This window comes from Aptenodytes patagonicus, chromosome 4 (genome assembly GCF_965638725.1).
Source record: "Aptenodytes patagonicus chromosome 4, bAptPat1.pri.cur, whole genome shotgun sequence".
In the NCBI taxonomy this organism is placed as follows: Eukaryota; Metazoa; Chordata; class Aves; order Sphenisciformes; family Spheniscidae; genus Aptenodytes; species Aptenodytes patagonicus.
In genome coordinates this window covers 84,744,229-84,770,333 of record NC_134952.1, presented here as the reverse complement: position 1 = coordinate 84,770,333, position 26,105 = coordinate 84,744,229, and the positions used below count along the sequence as shown (strand labels likewise).

The 26,105-nt window shown below is 46.0% G+C and overlaps 1 protein-coding gene across 1 annotated transcript in view; it reads left to right on the top strand.

The window, feature by feature from the left end:
- The window catches only part of ADAMTS3 (ADAM metallopeptidase with thrombospondin type 1 motif 3), a 127,611-nt gene that overhangs the window by 28,423 nt on the left and 73,083 nt on the right, over positions 1–26,105 (top strand). Inside the window, exon 4 of the mRNA XM_076337703.1 lies at positions 11,674–11,830. Within this exon, the coding sequence (XP_076193818.1) occupies positions 11,674–11,830 (157 nt within the window). The remainder of the gene's footprint in view (positions 1–11,673; positions 11,831–26,105) is intronic.

Sequence of the window (26,105 nt, the reverse complement as noted above, 5' to 3'; positions counted from 1 at the left end):
GATAAAATAATACAGATCGATGAGTCGAAATTACTTGGAAGTGTCATAAATAGAAGAAAATGTGTGACACTTGGTTGCTTTCACTTTTTGATTAATCGTTATATACGTTGACCTATGCAAGTTAGGCAAGCAATAACTACAGAAAGTAGAATAAATGGAAAAAGAGAAAAAAGTAGGTAAGCGTTATAGATACCTCAGTAGCATTACGAGCAGAAGGGGAACTCTTCCGTGCTTTGCCAGGTGTGTTTTGTACACAAGTAGTGGGACTCATCTGTACGTATGAAGTTACTTGACTCCATCTATCCACAGAAGTCTCACTGAGTTGAGATTTATGACGTGTGCTGTGAAGGTGTTATGCGGATAGCTGAGCTGATCATTTTGGTTTGGTACAGAGCACTAATATTGTGGATAGTGACTACAAAACGATGCTTTGGGAAGCTAGAAAAGGAGACTCTTTATCTACCAAGTATTTTATCTAGCAGGAAAATGTATCTGTGCTGTCAGAAAGGTACCTATAGGCATTCTGTCACAGATTTTAACCCCAGTAGATGATGGATATGCTTTAGTATGAGAAGAATATTTGTGTATCCGTGCTAGCTTAATAAATGAAGCCAAAGGACTATGCAAATGTGCTTATATTTGCCAGTTCTGTGTAGTGGTAGACTAAACCCTGATACTCCTTTTTTTATCACTGTTCTTGTTTTGTTCGTGTGATAAATTCTTTGCTAAAATTTGACCCCTATTTCCTATGGGTGTCAGGAGTTGGCTGCGTAGGTCAGTGATACACAGCTATTCCACCAAGGTGATGGCTTGCCCCGCTGTATTTATTTAACAGATGTTGTACTTGTTGTGCATGCTTTACACAGTGCATACGCTCAGGTAAATCACCCCTCCGAGTCGCCCCAGCAAAAAGGGGTGTGGGATGGGCTGCTGGTACTGCGACACCTAATGCCGCTTGCTCTTTATCTCCACTGTCGTCAGGAGCCGGTTGGCCTTTCCCCCACGTTCAGTGGTGCGTGTCTGTGGCGTGATGGGGCAGACAGAAAGGCCCCTTGCAAAAAGGCTACAGCTAGCCATCAGCGCTGGATCTACCGGAATAATTTGTCAAAATCCCAGCCCAATTCATGCCTTCTTGCAGGAGTCGACAGTCATGCCCGGTAAGGAAAAAAAAAAAAGCCAAGGGGAGCGAGTGAATTCACCAGCCAGGTGAATTATCCTGCCAGGTTACGTACAGAGCCCTGATGTATGTGAGTAGAACAGTTGTGCCTTCTTTTGTTCGTTTTATCTCCTTAAGTCTCTTACAAATTTGATGCTCCCCAGCCTGTCTCCGTGCTGGGGTGTATGGGTCCCTGTCCACGCAGCAAGGGGTGCACGCAGGGCGCTGCCTCGCTCAGGCTCGGAGTCAGCTTGCCTCCCTGGTCCTTGAGATCAGGTGCCTGTTTGCAGCAGAGGCTGAAAAAAGACCCCGTCCACGTACTGCGAGGTGACGGCCTGCACTCGTAACGCTGAGTCAGCATGAGATAACACCGAGTGAGGCATTTTGTTGTGTGCTCGTACCTAAATAGAGAGATGGGTCCTTGGTGCATGAAGAAATTCTGAAGAATAACACTCCAGCTGATAGTCATGAACTGAAGAGGGGCATCGTGGGGCAAACTCTACAACTTCAGAAGTTTCTAGAATATTTTTGAAGAAGAAACCTGGAGAATCAGTTGACTCTTGACAAAATACGGATCCCGCATGGCGTGAGGAATAATATCCGCCCAGTGAATTGAAGGAATAACCCTGGAGCTACACATCTAGGAAACTTATAATCAATTTCCACCCACTGTAGCTCTGTTTTGGTGGAGGCGGGCAAAGGGAAATGTGCTGCAGGCAAAGCATCCTTCTTGGCTTTTATTTTTCTTCCAATAAATCAACCAGTGTTCGGTGCGGCTCCAAAAAGTTTTCATCTTTGGATTAAAAAAGCGAGCAGCAGGTAGCTGTGACGCAGGTTTTGCACAGTCATTGAACTGAACACACCTTAAACTAACAGAGAGGGTGAAAGGTGGTAGTGTTTTTGCGCTGAATCTGTGTTTTTAGACGAGGCAGCACCTTTTTTATAAAAGCATGTTTATATCGACTCCTTAAGAAGTTTAGACTGGAGGGCTGTCTCCAGAAACTGCCCCCCTCCCCTTTTGCCAAGTCCCATATGTTTGTCTTGGCAGGATGCAGTGTCTGCTTGGCTGGTGCTGGGATATTAAATTGAGGGAACACAGAGCTCTTGATGCTTTTCAATAGGCCTTCTATTTAGTTAGCGGCAGGACAGAGCTGTCAGCCACCTGCGATTGTCCAGCAGGGAAAAATGAGAGGGGTGCGGGGAGAGCCCCGGCAACCTTTTCCAATTTCATCGATAGGATGGTCAGAAGAAAGCATTTTCTGGGAGGCAGCAGCTTTGGGTTGGTTTGACTGTGGAGTCCTTTTCCTGCGGTTCTGGCTCTGTCGGCATTGGTGGTGGGCGAAATAAATGACGATGGTAGCCGAAATTACTTGGGTCAGCGCAAGCAACTTCTCATTTTAACTTACCACATGTGGAGAAGCTGCTAAGAGATTTTGTTACAAGCCGAACAAGCGATTTGTGGCCCAAAACGAGAATAGATTCAGATATGCCAATTCTGACGCTTACGGAGGCTGTACGTATTTCTGCGTTTCATTTTTAAGGCACGTGTGGAGATTGATTCCTTTAGTTACTGTGCAGGAAGCCCCAGCGTGTTGGGAGCCCGTCTTCGGTACTCTTAGAAAATACTGGTGGAAGATGAAACTAGACTTGGCATATGCGCAGTGGCCCTCTTCGTTATATAGCACCTCCGTTGGTCTTCATGAGAGAGAATGATACTCAGCTTCTCGCAGTCAAATAAAGCCCTCTTCTGCCCCCAGCAATGCTTTGAAGAGTGGAAGGGAAAAAAAAAAAGATTTGGAGGAATCTCCAGGAGGAGAGGAGTAATTCCTTTGCATTTTTGCAAGCTTGGACAATAAGTCACTGTTTGTCTTGATCCTTTCGCTGACTCGCTGCTGCCAGTACCCTATTACTGTTCCTTTCATTCAGAAAGAGCGTGTCTGAGGACTCCTTTGCCTACACTGTTCCACTTGGAGAAATGTCTCGGTGTTGGAGCAGATGACAGTTGCACCAGGAGAGGCAGGAGGGCTAATACGTAGGTAGCACTGACCGATTCGTAGCCTGAGAGGCCCTGTCTTCTGAAAGAAGAGTTTCCTTCTCTGTTTTTAAGGACAGACATCGAGACGGTGGAGGAACCTCTTTCTAAGCAGGCTTGTTTCCTCTTTGAACACAAGCTGCAGTCCTTTATAGGTGTCATACACGCTCATAGAACTGTGAAGTATGTAATTTCACAGACCTAGGTGTATTTGGGCCCTACTCTCCTGACCTTGGGTAGTTACAGTCCCCTTGCTCGCACTCAGATGACAATTTGATCTGAACAGTCGCGGGCTCTGTAAGTCTTACTGTACATCTTACAGTACGGTCTTACTGTACTTAATGGCTTTAAACTAAAGGGGGGTAGATTTAGACTAGATTTAAGGAAGAACTTTTTTACGCGGAGGGTGGTGAAGCACTGGGACAGTTTGCCCAGAGAGGTGGTGGATGCCCCATCCCTGGAAACGTTCAAGGTCAGGTTGGACGGGGCTCTGAGCAACCTGATCTAGTTGAAGATGTCCCTGCCCACGGCAGGGGGGTTGGACTAGATGACCTTTAGAGGTCCCTTCCAGCCCAAACCATTCTATGATTCTATGAATCGAGCATAGAGAGCAGGTGTGGTACAAGAAACAGTTTATCCTTGCGAGGGACATTCTAGAATGTGATCTTTTTTCTTTCTCACCTAAGTAAAAAAGGAAGCTATTTAAAAAAAAAAAAAAAACAACCACAGAGCAGAGAGGGGGAAACCTGATGTGAGCAGTCTACAAAACCAGCTTGGCAACAGAACTGCTCTTAGTCTTTGCACTTCACTCCCATGCATGCCACACCGGCCTGGGAGCAGCCCTGTCACAATTTGCAAATATTTCAATATTGTGTTTCTGATTTGCTTAAAGCAGTCTTATATGTTCAGTTCTCTCACTGTTCAAAGCTAGCTTAGGAGAAATAGCTGCTAATTAATGCCTCAGTTCCCCAGAGTATCATGTCAACGTTTTAAAAACTGTTTCTGTGCAGTACAAGGGTACTAAGGGCAGTTTAAAAACATAATTGATATTATTACCTTTTTTGTTGTAGATTCATGATGTCTTACAAAAATGCAGGGTTTCCAAACTGCAGATACTAGCTGAAATATATTATTGTGAAGATAAGCGCATACATAGATCAACATAATAGCAAAGCCACAAAAACATTGGAATGAAAGCGTTTTTCACTGAAAAGAATTATTATGTTGTGCACTCACTGCCTTTAAGTCAGTGGAGAACAGTTGAACCTGTTCGTATTTAGCTATAATTCAATGTCATTCTACATAAATGTATACATTTTTAGTGATATGAAAACGGGCAGCAGAGAAACCCTCGTGGGTGAAGGTCCGTAGAGCTCGCTGTGATCACGGTGCTGGTGTCACCCCTCACTGGTGGGGCGAAGAGGGACCTCTGCGTGACTGGCTGCAGTTTCGACTGGTTGCTCATTTACAGATAGCGTTGGGGAAATGCATCCTGAACCTTTACAGGCCAGCCTGAAAAATGGAGGACTTCTCCCACTGGTATCCTTTAAGATTCCCCCCGTGTTTTCCCCCCGCCCCGACTTTGTGACCCCTTCTGACTGAGACCTCAGCCTTGCTGGTTTGTGCCCCTCGGGAGTCAGCTGTCCCTGAGCATTGCTTGATGGAAAAGCAGCCAACAGCCAGTCGCGGAGCAGCGCTAGCTGGAGATTTATGGGGAAAAAGGGAGAGCTAACTCTGTCCCAGGAGGAGCGTGTGTGACACTCGGTCACCGAAACCACTGTTCGCCCTCTCCTCTGGGTAATTGTTATACTGATGAGCCTCTGGGGAAGCGGCGCGGTTTCAGTCGCCCTGCTCCCCTAAGCGCTCCTTGCTGGTGAGGTTAAGTGGTGCGGCCTCTGAGGAAATGGAGCTTGAACGAGCGCGCGGGGAAGCCAGCGCTGCATAGCTGTGGTTGTGCTGGCCCTGCTGCTTCCAGGGAGCCGCCCGCCCTCTGCGGCGCAAGGTAGCGCACCGGTCCCGCTGTCCGCCTGAGAAAGCTCCTAGGCTGGAGCCCGGGAAAGCGCCCGGGGGAAGAGTCACCGCGCCGCGTCTTGCTTTCTCTGCTCTTTCCCTTGGAGCCTGCATTGGCCACTGCTGTACGACAGAAGAGGCTGTGAATCGGTGCTCCATTGTCCCGGAGCCTGACTCCTCGTACGGACCTCGCTTTATTCGCATTCCCAGCGTGTCAAAGACTCTGTGTTTGCAATTCCTTTAGCATCAAACCGGTACGCTCTGATGGCGTTAGAGGTTCCGATGCTTGCTGTGGTACTATAGCACACATACTTGGATCTACTCCAAACGTGGACTCCTTGAATCATTTTGGCCACATCTCTTTAGTTGTTCAGTGCTTTTTTTCTAGCATTTGTATACAGACAGGAATGCCTGTAATACCTGGTTTCAACTGGCAACGTGCCTGTAGCGTATTTGGGTGATACCAGTATCTACTGATGGATCAGGTATCCTACCGCGCTGGCTGCTGTGCAGGCACAGGTCGTGAAGACGGCTTCTGCTGTGAAGAGCTTAGGGAGTTCAGAGAGAGACAGGAGGGAGCAAATACAGACAGGACAGGAGGCGGGAAGAGGAGGACATGATTGATGAGTACAGTACGTCGAGGTCTCAGCACTTTAGAAACCTACCTTCTGTCAAGCTTTTTTCATAGGCAAGTTGGGCAAATGAGTGTTTTGTAGAGGGAGTTGCATGAGAGAAAGAAGCTTTCGTGTTTGGGGGCACCGCGTCCAGTCTATCAGAGGACAGCAAGAAGGAAAAAAACCCAGAACTTGGGGCGGAGGTGGGCAGTGGAGACTGGCATCAAAAACTGAGAGCGTTTACTGACCTCGCTGCATTGAGCACGAGATGATAGGTAGGATGGGGATATTCTGCCGTAGGTTCATTTTGTAAACTAAACGCGCTGTAGACTTTAACAACCCAAAGCATTCCCTACTCTCCAGTAACACTCGGTGGCAAGTGTTAGCAGCGCTTGACTTGATAATGGCCAATAGTGTGACCCTGCTGCCTTGCTAAACAGACGCTTTCACTTTCTGACGTTCGAGGGTGGGCTTTTCAAAGCACACCTGAGAATTAAATGACTTGCCCTTACTGCAAACCACTAGAAATGGGGCATTTAACTTCCTAAAATACTTTTGAAAATCCCACCCGTAATGTTTACTCTAATACTGGAGTTAAATGTGTCCATTCTTAATGGTCACTCCACAGTTCTTTGTTGTGCTCTCTGAATGAATGGTTCTTTCCTCTCTTGCAGCTAATACCCCATGCATATTTATACGGAATCATGTTCCCCCTTAAATGCTGTTGATTTTGGCTCAGTAAGCGATTCCTTAGCTTAACCTGCCCTTGTAGGTTATTTTCTCAAGGCTTTATATTGTTTGCAATTCCCTTATTATTGTCTGCGTCTTTTTGCATTTGGAAAAAAAAAAAAAAAGCTTTTTTCCAGGTTTTGCTTTATCAGTGGATTGTCCCGTAAAGAAGGCATCGTTTGCTGTCCTCTGGGAAGTCCTTCCTAGGTGGGCTGCCTGTGCCAGACTAGAGTTGGCCTTGCTCCCGGTTACCTTTTATTATGAACTCAGGCAGGACTTGCTCCTGCATCGGTTTAACTCAGCGCAAAGGTTTTCCCTCAGTTTGCTATGCACCGTTACTTCGGGACTGAGGAGGGCGAAAAGAGCTGCAGGGATGAGATGCGTTAGTGGTGGTGAGTCATTTCAAGACAATTACAGATAATTCTGCAGCAAGGTGGGTGCACGCAAAAGGTGCTAAACAGGCCTTCGGCAGGTTTCCCCTGCGACGCCCCTCAGGGAGGGGAATTTGCTGCCCTTTTCAAAATGGGAGAAGTGAGTCCGTAGGAAAGCCGAGAAGTTAATCCAGTTCCCCCGAGCCTCAGTCAAGGTTGAGATGGTGCTCAGAACAGGCGGGTTTATTTCCAGCCACCGTGCCACAAAGGCTTCTTTTTGGTTTTGGTAGCTTTGTTGTGTTCCCGTTTTCACATGTTAAGAATAATGAGGACAGTTCTAGATACACTTCACAGCAGCAGAGATTTCAAACAGCACCCTTCAGTTGATGGAAATTTTGAACGTTGTTAATTTATAAGAAAAAGTAGTAAAATTAATAGCATTCCAAGATTTCAGACTATGCTTTCCTGTATTGCTCCGTAAATGTGCTTTTGTGGAAAAAAAAATTTCCACTACATACTTCTTTCTTGAAAATCCACCGCAGTCTTTTCTCCAAGTGAGCCTTTAAAAATATGTGCTCTAAACACCTGCTTGCTTTTCTCTCTGGCTGGTGGGGAAGAAAATGCTGGGTTGACAGTCGAGTTTACAGTGAAGAGTCACTTGAAAATGCAATACCTGCTTATGCCCTTCTTTCTCCATTCATTTGGGAAATTTCAAGCTCTTTTTACTGATGAAATTTGGGCGGGGCGGGGGAAAGTCAGAATGGAAAGCAAGCTGGATTCTGCTTTCATGCTTGCCTGTAGGCTGTTAAAATGGACCAAAACTGTCCCTGTTGATTCTAAACCTCATTTTCCAATAAAAGGGGAAAAAAAAAAAATCAATATTTTTAAAAATTTGTCTGCTGTCATTTACAACATGCTTAGTAGGATAACGCCACTGTAGTAATTTTAACTTACGTATGAAGTGTCAGAGAGAGGATGTTAGTATTTGTACTGTTTACTGTAGTGGCGAAGCAGAGCAAGGGTGAGTATCTCAAAAGTGTGGGCAAAATAATTATTCACAAGCATGTGAAGCGTCTTCAACTTCCACACAAGTGATACAAGACCGTACCTGCAAATGAAGCAAAGAGCAAAACAAGGCTAAAAGGTGTGGAAGGGATTTTTCCTTCATCAGCCCTTCAGGTTTGGCCCTTTGACTACGAAACCACGGTTGCCCGCTCTCCGTTGTAATTCCTCCTTCCTCTCTCGGGACTGTGGGGAACACCGTTCTTCCAAAAAGCACATCGCCGCATGTGGTAAATGGTCCGTGCGTGCAGCCTTCGGCCTGCCTGAGCCCTCTGCCAGTGTGTATTTTTAATTAACTTCTCTGCTGTGCCGGGGGAGGTTGCGAGTCGTTACTGGAGGTCAGGTCATTGCTCTCACACTGCATCTGCGGGAGATGCTGCTCTCTAGGAGCCCCGTGTTGGTGACGACCAGTTGGAAATCCAGCCCTTTAGCTCCATTTGCAAATTTTGCGGAGATATTGCGTCACGTTTGTTCACGATAATGGGCGCGAATCCCCTCAACGCAGTTCGAATCCACTGAAGTCGGTGGAGTTAGCCACTACCGTGAAGATGGACAAAAGGTAGGGATGCACCTTATGTCTGTGTAGTAATCATCCATAAAAACCGTGTTAAAAGAAAAAGAAGGTGGGTATGAGATACAGTCTGACTGAAGTGGGATCCAGCTTGGAAAAGGGACAGGACCTGATGCTGTGTGTGATTCCAGGCGTGTGCCAAGGCAAAGAGACTGCCCTGCGTCTCCTGCAGAAAACCCCGGGGTGTGCTGCAGTAGTCGTGCCAGGCGGGACGAGCCAGGCGCTTCGTAGGTGTAGGTGCCGGTCTGTTCTGCCAGGTGTGTTTGCAGGGAAAGGTCACCCTGAATCGATGCCTTTTATCTCAGTGGTTATATTTGTAAATTGCCTTTTTTTTTCCCCTCGTGAACCACGTGATGAGTTTAGCATGATTAGGTGAAACGGGATGTTGGCTTTGGGTACTGTTTCTCTTAATGAGTAATTAGACTTTTAAAATAGCAACTGTTTCTCCCTCATATGAATACGGCCGGGTTATCGGCGTCTGTGGAGTTAGGAGGCTTTTGAGGAGCAGACAATGAGTTGTGGTTCGAGGGGGGGTGGAATGTGTTAGGTCTGTCAAAGTGTTTTATGGAGAGTTGTGAAAATGGAAACTGTACTTGATGCCTGCAGATTATTCTTATATTCCTTTTACAGCAAGGCACACCCATTCTCAAAAATATAATTGTGGCTCTTTCTCTGTAGATTTAACACAGACAAGAAAAAGCATACACGTTGAAGCTGGAAAGTGAAGCCAGGCTTCGCTTTTGCACTGAGCACTGCTTTTGGATAGAACTATTTTCAACTCACAGGCAACGGCTTCATAGAAAATGGGTTATTTACAAAAAATCTTTATGCCGAGACAGGGTCTACACCAGTAACATAGCAACTGTAGGTACGAACCTTAGTTTTGCTCAGAAAAATGGCAAGCAAATAAGCCATTAACATGCAAAGGGGACTTGTTAATTCCCAGTCTAATTACGTGTACTAGCCACATGAAAAACTGACTTGTGATGCTGACCTGAGTTATTCCAACCAAAAATCTCGCTTATTACTGCTACTCACGTAATAAAAACAAAGGAAGAATGTAGTATTTAGATTTATGTAGTTTAGCCAATATTTGAAGAAATTCATTAACTGAAAATTTGAGTGTAGATGTAAGAAAACACACAGAGCATGGAAAGCTTGTGGTGAAGTACTGTTTGTGACATTTTTGATATTTTTATTAAAATGTTAATTTTTATACTCTGTCATATACCTTCACAGTTCTGTCTACTTGTATTTGACAAACTGTCTAAGTTTGGGCTATGATCTCCATTTGTTGCAAAGAAATAAAATAAGAAAATAGATCTGTGTAGCATTGCCATAAACAAGTTTGATGGCATTCGAAGCTGGAGTGTAGGGTTGCAACTGCACCTCTTCCAGCGGGGCTGGGGAGGCCCTGCAGCAGTTTGCAGAACTGGCAGGACGGTCTCCTTCGGTGGTTTTTGGGGGGGTTTTTTTGGTTCATGCTTCGTGTGTGTCTACGGTTGGAGTCAAAGCCGTAACTGTAATTCCTACCTTACGCGTAGTGGAATCTTCAGTGACAGCGTTACGGTAACTGAGCTTTCTTGTAGGGGTTTCTTTGGTTTATGGGAAAAACCAGTGCATGGCTCAGCTGACGGCGAGCAGGTGGGAGCTGTCATGAAGGTTCATCCTGCCCCGTTATGTATGTGTACGAGACCTAGGCTCACCTGTGGAACTGGTGCGGGTGGGATGAGAACAGGAGGTTTCGCAGGCCTTGGTTTTCAGCTGAGCAGAGCTCGCGCCTCAACTCTACAGCAAGAGGTTTGGAGGATATTTACTGCGGGTTGGCTGTGGGGCGTTTGCCCCGACACGTCAGACGCGCCGGCCAACGCCGTCGGTCCCAGCGCCTCTGCCGCGGACGGCCCGTGACAGGGCTCTGGCGCGCCGCGGTCCCCTGGCAGGCTCGCTCGGTCCCCCCTCCCCGCCTGCTCCCTCTGCCCCCGGCCCTGCCCTCAGCGAGGCAGCCTCTGCCGCAGAGCCCCCACCAGCGGGGTCTGGGGAGGGGGGCAGGGGCAGGGCTCTGGGAGCCATCCCCATATCGCTGACTCGCAAGGAGGAGGACAACATGGTACAGAAGGAAGGTCATGAGGCCAATGCTTGTTAGTAGCTGCTCTGCTACATTTTACACGAACACTCGTGTTTTGTATGTTAATGTCTTTGATAGCGACTTGCCGATTCCTCAAAATGCATATCCCATTGGTGTTTTCCAGTATTTTCAAATATTCTGTATCCATTTTTCCCCCACGTGATGTTCTTGCTTTCACTGGCTGTGCTGGAAGAAGTTTAGTCTTGCTGCCCTTAGATATAAGCAGAGCTTTTTTAAGTGACTTTTTCCATGAGTGTATTGCCCAATTTCCTTCACCGTTACTTACTGTGATTTATATTCGAGTGCCAGCAAAGAAATTTTCCCTCCTGAGCATGAGTGTCTCTTCCCTTAAACTGAACTTATGCAGGTGTGACTTACTCCAGCGAGTTTAATTGTGGTGATCACCAGGATAAATCTGCCTTGTCTGCAAACCTGTCCCGCAGCTTTTACGGGCGGAAGACATCAAGAGAAAGGGTTTTGAAGAATTGTCAATAGCTACGTGATGGAACAGTACGTGTTCATTTAAGCGGGAAACCATATGGCTTCTGCTGGTTTTAACGAAGTGAAATGAGGGGCCTGAGCCGTAAGGGCTTCAGAATATATATGGGTTAAGGATTAGCAGGACATTGCAGTACACAGTGCTCAGCGTGCCGCGCTTAGATTACAAAATAGCTGTGCGTAACGTGCAAGTGGTCAACTCCTATGTGACTTTGGTCTTAGTTGTGTTTTTGAAGGGGTAGCGTATCTCATACAGATACAAGATCGTCTCTTAATGCCTTTGAACAGTGGCCTCAGCCAGATGAACGTCCCCAGCGTGCAGAGGGATATCGCCTCTGGCAAGAAGTCCATGCAAAGGAAACCCGGCGGTAATTTGAGTCTTGCAGTACAGTAATATGCTGAGTGCTTTGTGCTTCGCCCCTCTTGATATTTGTTTTTAAAGCATCAGGCCAGGTCTTTAGGCTCTCAAATGACATATTGGCGTGCTTTCTGTCTTCCTCACCAGGCTGGAATGATAAGAACTGATAAGGATGAATACTTCATTGAGCCTTTGGAAAGAGGAAAGCAAATGGAAGAGGAAAAGGGAAGGATCCACATGGTGTACAGGCGATCAGCTGTAGTGCAGCATCCCACCGATACGCTCCCTGATGTCCATACAGAAGGTACGGTACCCCTGTGTTGATTGTTTACAAATCTATTCCAGGTAACTCTAGCCTGCGGTAGCTTTTGAAAGAGGCAGTTTTGACTGAGCCGTTTGAAAAGAGCGCGTTTAAATGTTTTGCTGAAATACGCCATCAGAGTCTTACATGCAGTTTCTCTGCCGAGAGCAGTGCTCGTGTGCTTTCATCTAGGAGAACAGAGCTCAGCCATGAAGTGTTCTCATCAAGAAATGTTGCAAAATGCTTATTTTTTTCCTTCCTTAAACCAAGGGCAAAGTTTGTACCGATTTAAGTGGAAACAAGTCTGAGCTCTACATAAGTTGGTAAGATGCTGTGGGACATGAGATGTTAAAAGAAATATTCATATGACTAATGTTCTAAGTTGCTGTTAAGGCTCGCCTGGCCATACAACTTCTGTTTAAAGTTTGGGTCCTGTTTCTTTCTGAGTAATAGCTAAATTGTGCCAATGACTGATACTGTTTTCCTTTTTCTACTGGTTGCAGTTAATGCAGTTTGAAGGTAGTTGTCTTGATCGGATATATTTTGACGTATCCAAGGATTCCCCTTCGCCTTGAAGATTCGTGTGGTTGGTCCATCTGAGAATAATTATTGTGTAGTTTAATCCATTTGCGTCTATGTTTTTTCCCCCCTTTTAATATTATACAATTCCTTACAAGCCAACGCATTGCATAGTGAGCGTTGAGGCTTTTGACGCTATGGGCTGCGGATGAAAGAGCAGCTCCGTTCCCCTTCAGTGCTCTGCCTTTTTTTTCAGTATCTCTCAGCTTCTCAAATTCCTGTTTGTACTTTGTGTTCACGTGTTCTTGGAACTTAAAAGGGTTTGAGAAGAACAAGAACAACTACATACAACATGCAGAACTAGAATTAGACACAAATGTTGAACAGGGGAATCAAGCAGTCCCTCATTGCCGATCCTCACGGACTTAAATGATTTGGTGTGGTTTTGGAGTTTTGTCTCTCAAAAAGCAGGTAGGAATTGACAGCCATTTCGAATAAAACCCTGTCAGGCTTTTACTAGTCTTTCAGAAGGTAAGTCCTTGCTGCCGACTGCAATACGGCACAGCGGTATGACAGCAGGCCGGGGGACCAGCAGCAGTCTGAACCGTGCAGGCTCATCAACCTGGCTTTTCTCCCAGACCTGTGCTGCCAAAGGTACTTTTCTTTTGGCACCCCAACAAGGTCATTCAAATCCAGCTCGTGCATCTCTGTTGTGTGATCGACTGAACAGTGCTAAGTAAGCCTTTGTGGTAGCGGCAGTGGGCTCAGCGCTGTTTCTGCATTGACACCACTTTGTCAGCTGGGCTGGCAGACTCAGACCGTGGTTAGACACAGTGCGTACTTGACGATGGACCTTCTGGGTCTGCTTCGGCGAATTCAGCATCTCTTTCCTCTACAATCTTTCATGTGCTCACCGACGTTATTTGTACATGTTTTGAATCCTTGGCGGCCTTTGCAAATTTCAGGTAGCTACGACACGGGGAAGGTTAGCAGGAGCATGCAACAGCTGAGGCAAATGATTCAGGAATTTCTAAATCGCAATTCATAATATATGAAGATTAGCGAGACAATAAACCTCTAAATGATGAGTCGTACCTCAGAATCTTTGAATGTTGTTTGGGATCTGGTCAGTCGCAAAGGATACAGGTCGTCTTGGCAAGTGGAACCGAGAACCAGAAAGGTGGATGTGGATACCTTGAGGGCATTCAGCAAGAAATTGTTAGATGAGTTTCCTCCTAGAGGTGAGTTGCTGTTGGTCTGCAGTTTTCAGATGTGTCTAAAGGTCTCCACTTGACAGTGTGTTGTGAAAACTGGAAGTCTTTCCGATTTTTCCTGTTTTTCAAAGAAAAAAGTTAGATGGAGGCTGGCTAATTTTCCCTCCTGGTTACTTTTCAGCTGGAGTGATTTCTTTGCTTTTAGCCACCTTTCGTTATCATTGACTAAGCCCAGTTACTGACTCCTCCCAGTCGGGTAAAGCCTGATCTTTATTGTGCTGTTATCCTCATTATGCAAAGTAGACTGTAGTCTCGTCTGCCCTGTTGTTCGGTAGTTCCACCTTGGCTCAGATTAGGCACAACAAAGCAGTAAGTGATATTGCCTTTATCCTTATGTCTTCAAGATGCTTTTTAAGATCTAAGCACGATCAAGGTTAAAGCAAGCTGCCGAAGCCCGTGGAGCCTGAGGAAGTGTTTGGCCCATGTGACGGGTTAACATTGCGGCTATTCTAACTAAATAAATGGCAAGCGTTACTCTCGTTCACAGGAAATCTCTTTTACTTACTTTTAACAGTTTAGAGCTTTTACACGCGTTTGAGTTCAGGAGAGAGACCTGGCTATTATGCCACTGTGAAACGGTCTGCAGTGGTTAAACCATCTGCTACATACAGATGCATAAAAATCTTTCTCGATCTTCTCTGCCCCCGCTCCCCACCCCACAAGCCCAGTGCCCAGGCCAGAGGCAGAAATGCAGAGTACAGGCTGCCGGCGGTTTAGAAGTTCAGCCGCGTATTTAGCCAACGCAGAGAAGAGTCTGAGGTTTCAGTAATGGATGACAGATGACTCAACAAACTAGACATTAAGATCAAAAAGTACTTAAAATCGTTGTTGTCAGTGAAGTCGTTACAAAAAACTGGGAAACACTGTGTCAAAGCCTTCCTCCACGATGAAATAGGCCACGCTGCGTTGTGTTCTCTCTGCAAGAAGTCAGTCTGATAAGATGCTATTGTCGTGAAAGCTTCCAACTCCAGCTATACAGAAGAAGCTTTCAGTCTGACAGGACATCTGGTATTCCTGCAGGATTTTATAACATTTGGGAATTTGTTGGACATTTTTCAAACAATCGGACAGAATGAGCGTAGGAGTTCTAAGGCAAAAAAACTACCATCTCAAGATCAAGGTTTTAGCAACGATCGCAGCGTAGTGGAGCATTTATTGGTTCCTGTACTGTGTTCTCATAGAAATAAGCACACACATATGATCTATCTACTCTTTCCTGGTTTTCTTTGTTGCAGTTATTTGTGATGAAGTTTCAGCGAGCTTTCTTAGAAAGGTGGGAATCAGAAATCTGGGCTTCTGGAGAAGATATTAGGATGCCTCAAGCTGCTGAATAGCGTGGGTTTAGCCTTTCCACTTTTGCAGCAACGTAACGCTGCCCCTGCAGCAGCACCCTGTGCTGATTCCCGTTCACGGTATCCATGGCTGCCTATAGCCTCTTTAGGGTACGACGGCGTATGGCGCGCGCTGCCCTATTGTTGTCGTCATTTGCTTTGTGTAGAGATTGGTTTCCTTAGAAGTGCATTACATGAAACACTCAAGAAATCAGATGGGAAATCCTGCCTCGTTCATTCGAGGAATGCTGTAGGATTACAAACCTGTTGGCAGTTATGGAAAGGCCTTGGTTTTCCTTCTCTCTGCGTGTCTGTGCTAGGAGGAGTTCTGGGGAGTTTCTGCATCTTCACACACAGAAATGCTTGCATAGTCTTTTTGTAAGTTTTTTTTTGGGTTTTTTACCTCTTTCATTAAGCATAGGGAGGAGCCCCTCAAAGCACTTGGCAGAAGATGGGAAGAAACGTGAATATTTCAGAAAGAAAAGTGAAGTCATAAGATAGCACATGCTTTTTCCCCCCCCTTCTTTTTTTTTCTTTTTCAATTTTTTTTTTCAATTTCATCATCTCTCAAGTTAAGGAGCTAGGAAAACGTACCAGAGGCTGAGCCTTTAAAGAGATGGGACAGATATCCTTTGAACTGGTGGGCGTCTGTTGTTCTTTGTGTGCGCACCCAATTTAAACTCCTTGAAGGAACCCTTCACTAATTATTGCCTTTTTATACCTCACTCTTTTCAATCATTGTGGTGCAAATGTGATCTCTTGCATATTTGGTGGTGGTTTATGCTTATAAAATGCTTATGCTCTCACTCTGTGATGTCAGGGAAATGTGGATCATTTTCCGTATTTTGTCAGACTGGTGGCAGGAGTGGTTATTGGTATTTCATGGGTAATCCATCTGCTAGTTCAAAGGATCTTGTTTTACTGTATTTCTTGGAACCTTATCTTTCTTCTGCTAATGTGAGGCAATGCAGGGACCTGCAAGAAGTAGTAAGTCTTGACCAGGTAACGTTGAAATACTTTAAAAAAACAAGCGCCTGATTGGTACCCGCGGTCCCCATTGCACTGGGTAAGCCTGTTGGCTGGTTTGAAGTGCTGAGCTTGGGTTAGTTCTTCTGGACAGACAAGCCCTTCCTCTTCTGCAGGATGGTAGCCAAGGCCTCCCCCGGGAAGTCCCAGCTCTTGAAATCCACTTAAACGTAGTAGGATGTGACACGGCATCAACAAACGCCAAGTGGACTTCTCCCCTGGGAACAGAAAAGACTCTTGATTATTCTTCCTTGTGAAGAACCGGGTCCGACAGGAGTCGCACAGAAAACCATGTGAAAACTCGTCAGCTCGTAATGTTTAATGTAATCGTGACCTGCAACAAGAATACTCATACCACGTTTTCAAAACACATGTACTGTCCTAATTTTTGTCTGAATTTGAGAAAGTGACTGAAAATTTATATCTGTGCTCAGAAGCGAGGTGGAATCGACCATCGTGAACCTGGTAGGAGGATATGAATGAACAGGTACACGCTTACAGCAAGTGACAGTGAGCTGAGACTACAGAGGACCTTCTCACTAGGCTTGGTAGGAATACAGAGAAATAGGTGGCGCTCGCAGTTTCATAGAAATTCCCAGGTAATGCAGCGTGCTTTCGTTTGACTTGTGCTGGAGGAGAAACACAACCCAGAAATGCCTTCACTGGCAGCGGGGACTTAGCAGCCCAGCAATCCTAATGAATATTTTCAGCTTTAGACAAGGTGATAGATGCGCAGAGGGAGGAGGAGGTATTATTTCCACAGCCAACAGCCTCTGACCATCCATTAATCCGGCAGTAGGAAGAGGGGAGAACTCCTGGTTTGAGCTATGATGGGTTGCCACGTTTAACCTACCAAACAGTTATCGTTAGACTGGAATGAGTGAGCCGCTCAGAGAATAACCCTGTTCTGAAGTGCTACTACTTTAGCATCATCCGTGTCTGGTACTGTATCACGAAGGCAATTTATGCAAGGCTCTACACCGTTTCTGAAAACATTTTAAGTAGCTGCTATACTGTAGAAGCCCCGTGAAAAGCTCTGTGACTCGGCATCCCCTGCTGATGCGGACATACCTTGTGGGGCAGCAGTTCGCAGGACGCCACCAAGCACGTGCTCTGCTGCAGCATTTGACCGCGCTATGGGGTCGCTCATCTGGGGAGCGGAAAAGGCTCTGCTCGCTGTGTGAGCGTCGATGCTCAGTAAGAAGGCTCTGCCGGGCCAGGAGGAGGGAGCAGTACAGCCTCTGAGACTTGTTTTTAAAGCCACTGGACGTCTGTTTTCAAACATCTGGGATGAGCATCTGGTTAGGTATAGTCTGGGAATCCTATCGTAAGAGCAGGATGATCTCTAGAGTTCTTCATGGGTGTAAATATGCACGGTTGTCTCCTAACAGCTTTTCCATGTCAGATTGCCCCGGGATGACATTTTGTAAGCTCGACTTCCCCAGCAATTTAAGTCTTGATCCTAAAGACAGTGAACATCTGTGCTGCTCATTTTAGTTGGGTGCTACAGGTACTTGCAATCAGTGTTCACGTCATCAGTGTTATTCCTGAGTAACGTCTGTTAAAGAAAAAAATACTTATTCTTAAGGGCAAAAAGAAACAGAGATCAAAAGACTCCATAATGGGGGCGAAGGGTCTGGGGGACAGAGAGCGACCGAGCTATGCATACAAAGCTGAAAAAACTAGAAGAATGTATGAGGCTGTCATGTTAAAACATCATGCAAATAAGTCTTTAAGATTTTATCACCAAAATAGCTTTTCACTTAGGAACGGAAAGAAATGCTCTCCAGACAAGCCTGAGTTGGAAGGTTTTGAAAGTATAATGACGGTATCTTTCTGTCTGGACAGGGTGAAAAGAATCTGTTCTCCTTTGTTAATAAGCTGACAAACATCACCGAGATGTGTGATCATTAACCTTATTCCTTGAAAGCGTTCAAGAAACAATAGAAACAGGCAAAGAACTGTAGAGTTTAGAATCAAATTTGCACCCAGGAGGCCGCCTTTGCAAGTTCTACTGAATCAGGCTCAGGAGTATGGCGAAATGAAATCCAAACCGTATTTCTCAGAAATGTAGAAGCCTGATCCAAGTCCACTGGAGTCGGTGAGAAGACTCAGATTTACGTCAGTGGGCTGCTGAGGCAGGTTTTGGATCATATTCTGCTTGAGCTGATCACAAAAATTTCAATTTATCTTTCGTCCTGTTCATTCATTTATTATTTTTTTCCATGCCCTTTCTTTTCATATAGTATAATGATGACAACAAGCTTGGAGGTTACACAGCACGTTAATGTACTCAGAGTTTTCCTATTTTATCTTCCTCTTCACATCATAGTATTTTTTTTTTTAAATGACAACCTATTCACCCAGAGAGCACTTCAGATTAAAGTATTTCTGTAATTACTTCCTAACAGTGGGAAACAAGGAATAGGAGCCTTTATCTCCCAGCTTCCTTTCAGAATTTTCATTTTCCCTAAAGAACCAAAGTGCTTGTGTGGCTGATGGGGTTGCCATGGCACTGGGTTCGAGTGTCTTTGTCCCAGGTGGGAAACATGTAGGAGGAAGAAATGATTTGGGAATTGCTCCTGGTTGCCTGGGAATGAAACCCTGGAATAGAAGGTAGAAGAATGGGAAGACTATTGCCTGCTCCGGAGACCTCCCTCAGCACTTCCCCAGGCACATTGCTGTTTCTTAGAGACGTCGTCGTGCCAGAAGGTGTCTGAACTCTTTCTCAGCAGAATTTCTCATGACCTGTGCTCTGATGGAGGATATTTTAGATACTGCTCAGCGCGCCACGCGAGTTTGTGCATCAGTAATAACGGGCGAGATGGAACTGATTTCTGTGGAGACTTAGTACACCACGTTTTGTAACACGCTCTGTTACAATATAGGCATTCTTGCAGAAGTTGTACTGGTGGCGATAACCTGTGTACGTACTCATCTAAAGACGTCCTGCCTCTTTATCCAGAACTGCTAGAGCTTTTGCTTTTAAATCAGCCTTCTTGTATAAAATTGTAACTTAATAGGACTCATTGAAGTTCTTGATTGAATATTGGTTTGTGGGGTTAGGGTTTTTTTCTTTTTCTTTCAGGTAACAGTGTGCTTAATCAAAGGAAAGGTAGTCAACAAAGTACTTTTCAAACAGGAACAGCACGGCACGGTGCAAAGGAAAATGAGTATTGGTGATGGATGTATTTACAATACATGGGGAAAAAAGAGAGGGGATCTAAGGAGGAGGAGAAGTGGGAGGAAAAATAATGAGAAAACCATCAAGCACTTCTAGAAGTGGAAGTAGATGAGTAATATCTTTGAGTGCAATGGAATTATAGCCCTCTCCAAGGGTTTGAGCGTGTGTTTGCACCGCAGAGGGAACTGTGCTCTGAGCCTGGTTAGGCATAACCTGAACTAGGTTTAACCTCCCTTGCTTGGATATCAGCATCAGTCAGTACAACTGTGGAATCAACTGATTACCGCAAAATAGAACCAAGAAGCTACGTGTATTATTGGATTCTGCAAGAGCCACTGTTGCTTCGGTCTCAACCCAGAATGCTCCCTGGTGAAGACGGCCCGGGGCGCGTCCTCCGTATGCTTTTGTGCTGAGGGCTTAACCCATGATTAGGTTTCAGATCTGCTTTCTTTGCCCTCAAAGTTCACAGTTGAGCTTGGCCCACTTGTCCTTGGGTGGAGTTTGGGATTCATCTTCTACTTGGAAAGTGTCTTTGTTTTAGTATTTCTTGTCTCTCCTCTCTTTTTTTAATGATTATCTGTCACCAGAGACATACAGGGAGACTGGACAGTTGGGTATGGAGTTGGCTTAGTGAGGTGTTTTTCCTCCCGGTTCAAGTCAACTCCATGTCGTGTATTCCCACTAATGTGCTGGGTGGTGCAATTTAGCAATTAGTTGCCAGAGCTCAGTGATGAACGCTACTGTCTTCCCGTGTACAGTTATTTACATCCAGCTTCAAAAAATAAAAACAATCCAAGTCTTCCCTTACATGAGCATCCAACATTTGTGACATGAATGGAGAAAAATTAAGGTGCTTGTCTGTAGACTGTGAATTAGATGCTGTCTTCTGGAACATCTCTCGGTTCCCTTTGTGCACCTATCTCTGTGGCCTCTATGGCTCAACGTGTCATAGAATCAAAGCACGGTAACTCAGCAGTTGTGTTTTCAATATTTCCAAGGATGGAGATCCCACAACCTTTCTGAGCCCCTGTTCCAGTGTTTGATTAGCCTCGTTATGATATTTCCTCCCCCGCTCCTATCTAATTGCAATTTCCCTTGTTCCAACTAATGTCCATTATCTCTCATCCAGTAAAAGCTTTTTGAACAGTAGTGATCACTGTGTCCAGAAATTCAGTAGGCGATGAGGTAGCTGGGTGTTTCTGGGCAGATTCACTATCCAGCATTGACTTCTCACGATTGATTGAATAATTGCTCTACATGAAAGGTTGAGTTAATACACGAAAAGCGTTTGCATGAATCATAACTGGGCATGTTAGACAGCAGGGCTGAAAAGTGTAGGTAGTCAGGCGGAGAACGTAATCATCAAACAGGAGGTCTGTGGCAAAGCTAGGAATAGAAATATGTTTGCTACAAATACTCACCCCTTGTTTTAAAAAGAGTTGTAAGAGTTAGTAAGATGTATTGAAATTACATTCAAGGTACATCCGAGAAATTATATCCAATAAATTATATTCACAAAGTGCACTGCTTTAGGACTGCTGCACTGCTTGTCAGTGAGGCCGTGATAACGAAGCTAAGGTTCAGAGCGATGCAGCGCTTGGGAAAGAGTCATAGAATCATAGAATCATTAAGGTTGGAAAAGACCTCTAAGATGATCGAGTCCAACCGTCAGCCCAACACCACCATGTCCACTAAACCATGTCCCTAAGCGCCTCATCTACACATCTTTTAAATACCTCCAGGGACGGTGACTCCACCACTTCCCTGGGCAGCCTGTTCCAATGTTTCACCACTCTTTCAGTAAAGAAATTTTTCCTCACGTCCAATCTAAACCTCCCCTGGCGCAACTTGAGGCCATTTCCTCTCCTCCTATCGCTTGTTCCTTGGGAGAAGAGACCGACCCCCACCTCGCTACAACCTCCTTTCAGGGAGTTGTAGAGAGCGATGAGGTCTCCCCTCAGCCTCCTCTTCTCCAGGCTGAACAACCCCAGTTCCCTCAGCCGCTCCTCATCAGACTTGTTCTCCAGACCCCTCACCAGCCTCGTTGCCCTTCTCTGGACACGCTCCAGCACCTCGACGTCCTTCTTGGAGTGAGGGGCCCAAAACTGAACACAGTGTTCGAGGTGCGGCCTCACCAGGGCCAAGTACAGGGGCACGAGTCTCTTCGTGGTAGCCAGATAATTATAAGATTAATTGTAAATGTAAGATCCCTAGTCTCTGTTGTACAGGCTTTATCCTGTTTGCTCTGAAATGTGTACGAGTAAAAGAAAACCCAGACTTCATAGCTGAGAAAAACCTTGTAATATTTTTTTAAGAAAAAAAGAAACTTGAGCAGGAATGGATCAAAAAGTGCTAGAAAGCGACTTACGCACTCTGTCTGTGTCAGGGAGGTTGCGCTTACCTCCCGATGATGGGAGTAGGGACACCCATCTGTTTAAGTCGTCTTCAATTCTTGGCAATAACAAAGGAAAATTATTCTTAAATAAAACCAAGGATAAAGGCTTGATTCCAACCACAGGCACCCAAAGCCAGAGTAGTAAAACACACAGAAATCTGTATGAAGGGAAAATTGAAAAAATGGAGAAAGATCAGTACATGCAACTTGCAGCCATTCCAAGGCTTATACAGTTTCCCAGTAAAAACTCCTCATGCCCCCAAATTATATAGGAAGAAGAAAACTTTCAGCGAACAGCGGTGATAACGGACAGCAGAGATGTTTAAATATTCTGTAAGCAGCTGTTCCCACGTGAAGGGAGCCTGTTTTGTTTACAGATGATATTCTTAAAGTAATCTCCTAAGAGGTGAAGGCATGCCGAGGTAAGGACCACCCTTTGTGCCCTTTCAGCACGTGTCTGGCATAATGGACAATTCCGGTGTCATGTCAGAGAGGAGCATCACGGGGGACTCACCGCGGCCTCCGATGGATAAGGAGATGTTAAACCCGGCACCTGGTACTTTGTCTGTGATGGTAAACGCTAGCCGGCACTCCCTGTCTTCTCCCTAGCACAACGGTCACCAGAGCTGGTTTTGTGGTATGTGTCAGCTCTGAGCAGCTGACGCACTGGAGACGATGCTTTTCAGAGCAGCCTGATTCCCAAAACAAGGTTCACAGTGTCAGCTAAACATACAGGGAAAGAATAAGCAGCTCTTGCCGAGATTTCGTCTCTGCTGCCAGTTTCGTTCCCGTTGTTTGAGGTGGGAGGCGAGGAGAAGCTTTGAAGGGAAAAGGATCATGTTAATGTCGATCAAAAGTGCTGGACCGCGTTGTGGAACTGAGCTCCCTAGCTCAGATGAGAAGCAGCTCATTTCTGCTGCTGAGTTCGATAAGGAAGGTGCATGTGAGATGGTTAAAAATGCTTTGAAGTTGGCTGGGTGAGGTAGCGATGAGAGCAGAGGGACCAGGGCGGTGGTACCCAGCGGTGCGTGCGGGGGTGATGCCTTCTGCCCTTCCCCAGCCCCGCTCACCTCCAGCCGTACAACAGAGTAGGTACCGGGGCAGTCCCCGTCTGAGAAAACACGCTAATTGGAAGCAGAAGAGCTGCCTTATCAAGATGAATTTATGCGAACTAGAGGTCGGGAACATGAGGAAATGAATCCTCCCACAGCTTGTGGGGGCCAATACTTGTTCATGTGTTTTACATGCACGTCACACGAATTTAGTACTGAAACGTGATACTTTGAAACCACCAAGAGACTCTCTTTCACCCAAAGAAAAGATCCTTTTTTAATCAGTCTACATTCTACAGTTGACTTTTTTAACCTATGTCTTTGATGGGAAAATGAATTAAATGTAGCAATTTATATCATAATACAAAATGGTAGTTTTTGTACCATATGACTGTTGCTGGATGTTCTTCCCCTGAATTTTAAGCAGTTCTGGCATTTTTCCCCATTGTGAGACACCTGGTTTTAATGGGTTTGTTGCTCAGTATATTTTTAGAAAGATTTTTAGAAATGCAGAAATAGGTAAGAATCCAAACCGAGGGGGACCTTGGCAACTTAATTCAGTTCATATCTTTGAAAGTTTCTGGATGCGATGTAGTCATCCCTGGTTTATGATAAAGAGGAAGGAAAACCGATCTCGTGTGCCCTGGATGAGCGATGCGGATGCTTGCAGAGACCGGGGGGCGGGCCGTGCTCCTCCTTTCGGTGGTCCGCTTCCTCTGCGAGGGCCGCGTGGGGCTCCTGCGCGGTAACTCTTGCCGTACTGTGTGTATTGCACCGAGATGTCCCCTAGAGTTCACTGGGGGTTGACACAGTATCGGGCGACCGAAGCTGATAGGAATGCGTATGGAAATGGCGAACGTGAGAACATCATCCTTGCAGTTAATTTCGCTCCCAGCGGACCGAGTTTCTTCAGATCCATTTCTGGGTTACAGAAGCGCGTAAATCTTTCCAAAACGCAATAGTAAAACACCGCAGAGTAACAGCATGACCCAGCTGTTGTTTGCTATGAAAACAGTGGGGTTTTTTGCCAGCATGCCTTGCCTAATAATTCTTTCGAGTATTCTAATAACATGGGATAAGATCGTCAAGATAGTTAGGATTCTGGAGGTTATTAAAAGACACTCAAGTCTGAGTCTGCAATTTGAGTTGGAAAAGAGCGGAGTGCTATCTAAGGGAAGCTGGCTTCTCCTGCTGCAGTGACGGGGAGAGGCTGACCTGTGGGAAATCTGGGCTAGACTCTGTCAAATACTGTGCGGTTTGGGAAGAAAACCCAGTGAGTGATGAGGAGCTTTGCTGGCTTGTACCTTTAGGAGTAGCCAAGGAAAGCTTTTTGTTTGTGCGTCTTCCTTTGCAGTGTGACTGGCAGTGCCTTTTTTTAAACGTTCCCTGGGAAAGTCTGAGGACGTGTCTGGAGGAGAGATACAAGTATCGGCTCGGGTGCCTCGCCGGTGCATCCTTTGGAGCCTTAACACTCCACCCAGATGACAAGCAGGCTGCTTCACCTGAAAAGTTAGAGGGTGACATGCGTGCCAGAGAGCAGGTTTACCCCAGACTAGGATGGAGTAGCTAACTGACTCGGAAGACTAATGAAGGTAGAGTTGACACGCAATTTTCTGTCCTTGCCTTTCTTCTGTGCCTTTCTGTAAGTCAGGGAAAAATGACTGTGTGGGGCTCAGCAGGCGTTGCAGTTCAGAGGCCTTTCTCGTACTCAAACGTTTGCTTATGCTGGGCTCACGACTTACACCCGTAGGTAAAAGCTCTCCTTTCTTTTGCTAATGGCAAGGGGCTCTGTCCATCAGGTGGCAAGAAACAGTAAGATTTTCCTCCTCCCGTATTTCTGCATGGGCTACCTAACTGTGGGCCTAGGCACCTGCAGAAAGTTGGTTTTGTGCGCTCACATCCTCCATGGAGGACAGGGAGTGATGGGGTATGAGTACGGAATGGACTCAGGGGCTCGGATAGCTGGGCCGGAACGAGGGACGGATAATGTACTGCCGGTCCAGCTTAAATATCAGCCCTGATCTGAGAGATCTTTGCCTGGCGGAAAAGGACCTGGGGGTGCTGGTCAACAGCCGGCTGAACACGAGCCGGCAGTGTGCCCAGGCGGCCAAGAAGGCCAATGGCATCCTGGCCTGTATCAGAAATAGTGTGGCCAGCAGGAGCAGGGAAGTGATGGTGCCCCTGTACTCGGCACTGGTGAGGCCGCACCTCGAATACTGGGTTCAGTTTTGGGCCCCTCACTACAAGAAGGACGTTGAGGTGCTGGAGCGTGTCCAGAGAAGGGCAACGAGGCTGGTGAGGGGTCTGGAGAACAAGTCTGATGAGGAGCGGCTGAGGGAACTGGGGTTGTTTAGCCTGGAGAAGAGGAGGCTGAGGGGAGACCTCATCGCTCTCTACAACCACCTGAAAGGAGGTTGTAGCGAGGTGGGGTCAGTCTCTTCTCCCAAGGAACAAGCGATAGGACAAGAGGACATGGCCTCAAGTTGCACCAGGGGAGGTTTAGATTGGACGTGAGGAAAAATTTCTTCACTTAAAGGGTTGTCAAGCACTGGAACAGGCTGCCCAGGGAAGTGGTGGAGTCACCGTCCCTGGAGGTATTTAAAAGACGTGTAGACGTGGTGCTTATGGACATGGTTTAGTGGGCACGGTGGTGTTGGGTTGACGGTTGGACTCAATGATCTTACAGGTCTTTTCCAACCTCAATGACTCTGTGAGAGCAGGGGGAGGTGTAAGGGCTCAGATGTGCTACTCTGATGCACCATTGTCTCAGGTCTGTGCTGGGATAGACACATTGCCAAAAAGATCGTGGTCAGATCTTAAAAATGTCTTAATGTAAACCAGACCTTTTGCATACCTTCGCGTGCTCTTCCCGCCCCCCTTCTTTTACAAGAAACTTTACAGAAGACATGCTGCGTATTAAAGCCTGGTTACCTGAGGGGGAGGTGGTGCCCCTGCTCACGCACTTAAAACCTCTCTGTAGACCCACTGGTGAATTCAGGAGCCTGCGTCTGCTGTGTTTCTTCATTGCAATGCGCAGGCAGCTGCTCTGGTGTCGTCGTTTCTACTTGGGAACTGGTCAGCTATTGCTAAACGTGGATGGGTTCCGGCCCTTCGAGTAACTTTTTATTTGCTGCAGGAACAGAACAGAATCGGAGATCTTTCCTGAATAAAGCTTTGGGGTTGTTTGCTGCTTTTGTCCTAACAGACAGCAGAAGATATTCTGCTCGTGTCTTTGTAAAGTCTCCATGTAGACACGGAGCGGCTATGCTAGAAAGGGTTACAACTTGCCGCAGTCGTGTGTTAATGAAATTGTCTTACAGAATTAAATGCAGCGGTCCGAATTAGCGTCACCTGTATATTAAAAAGTGTGTTGGAGACATCAGTACAATCTGGTTGCTTGTGGCCTCCACGGTAGGAGAAAACATTAGAAAGTGCTCTCGTTCCAGGAGAAACTGTAGTTGTGCTTCTCTCTCCTCAACAATAAATCTGTTAGCGAT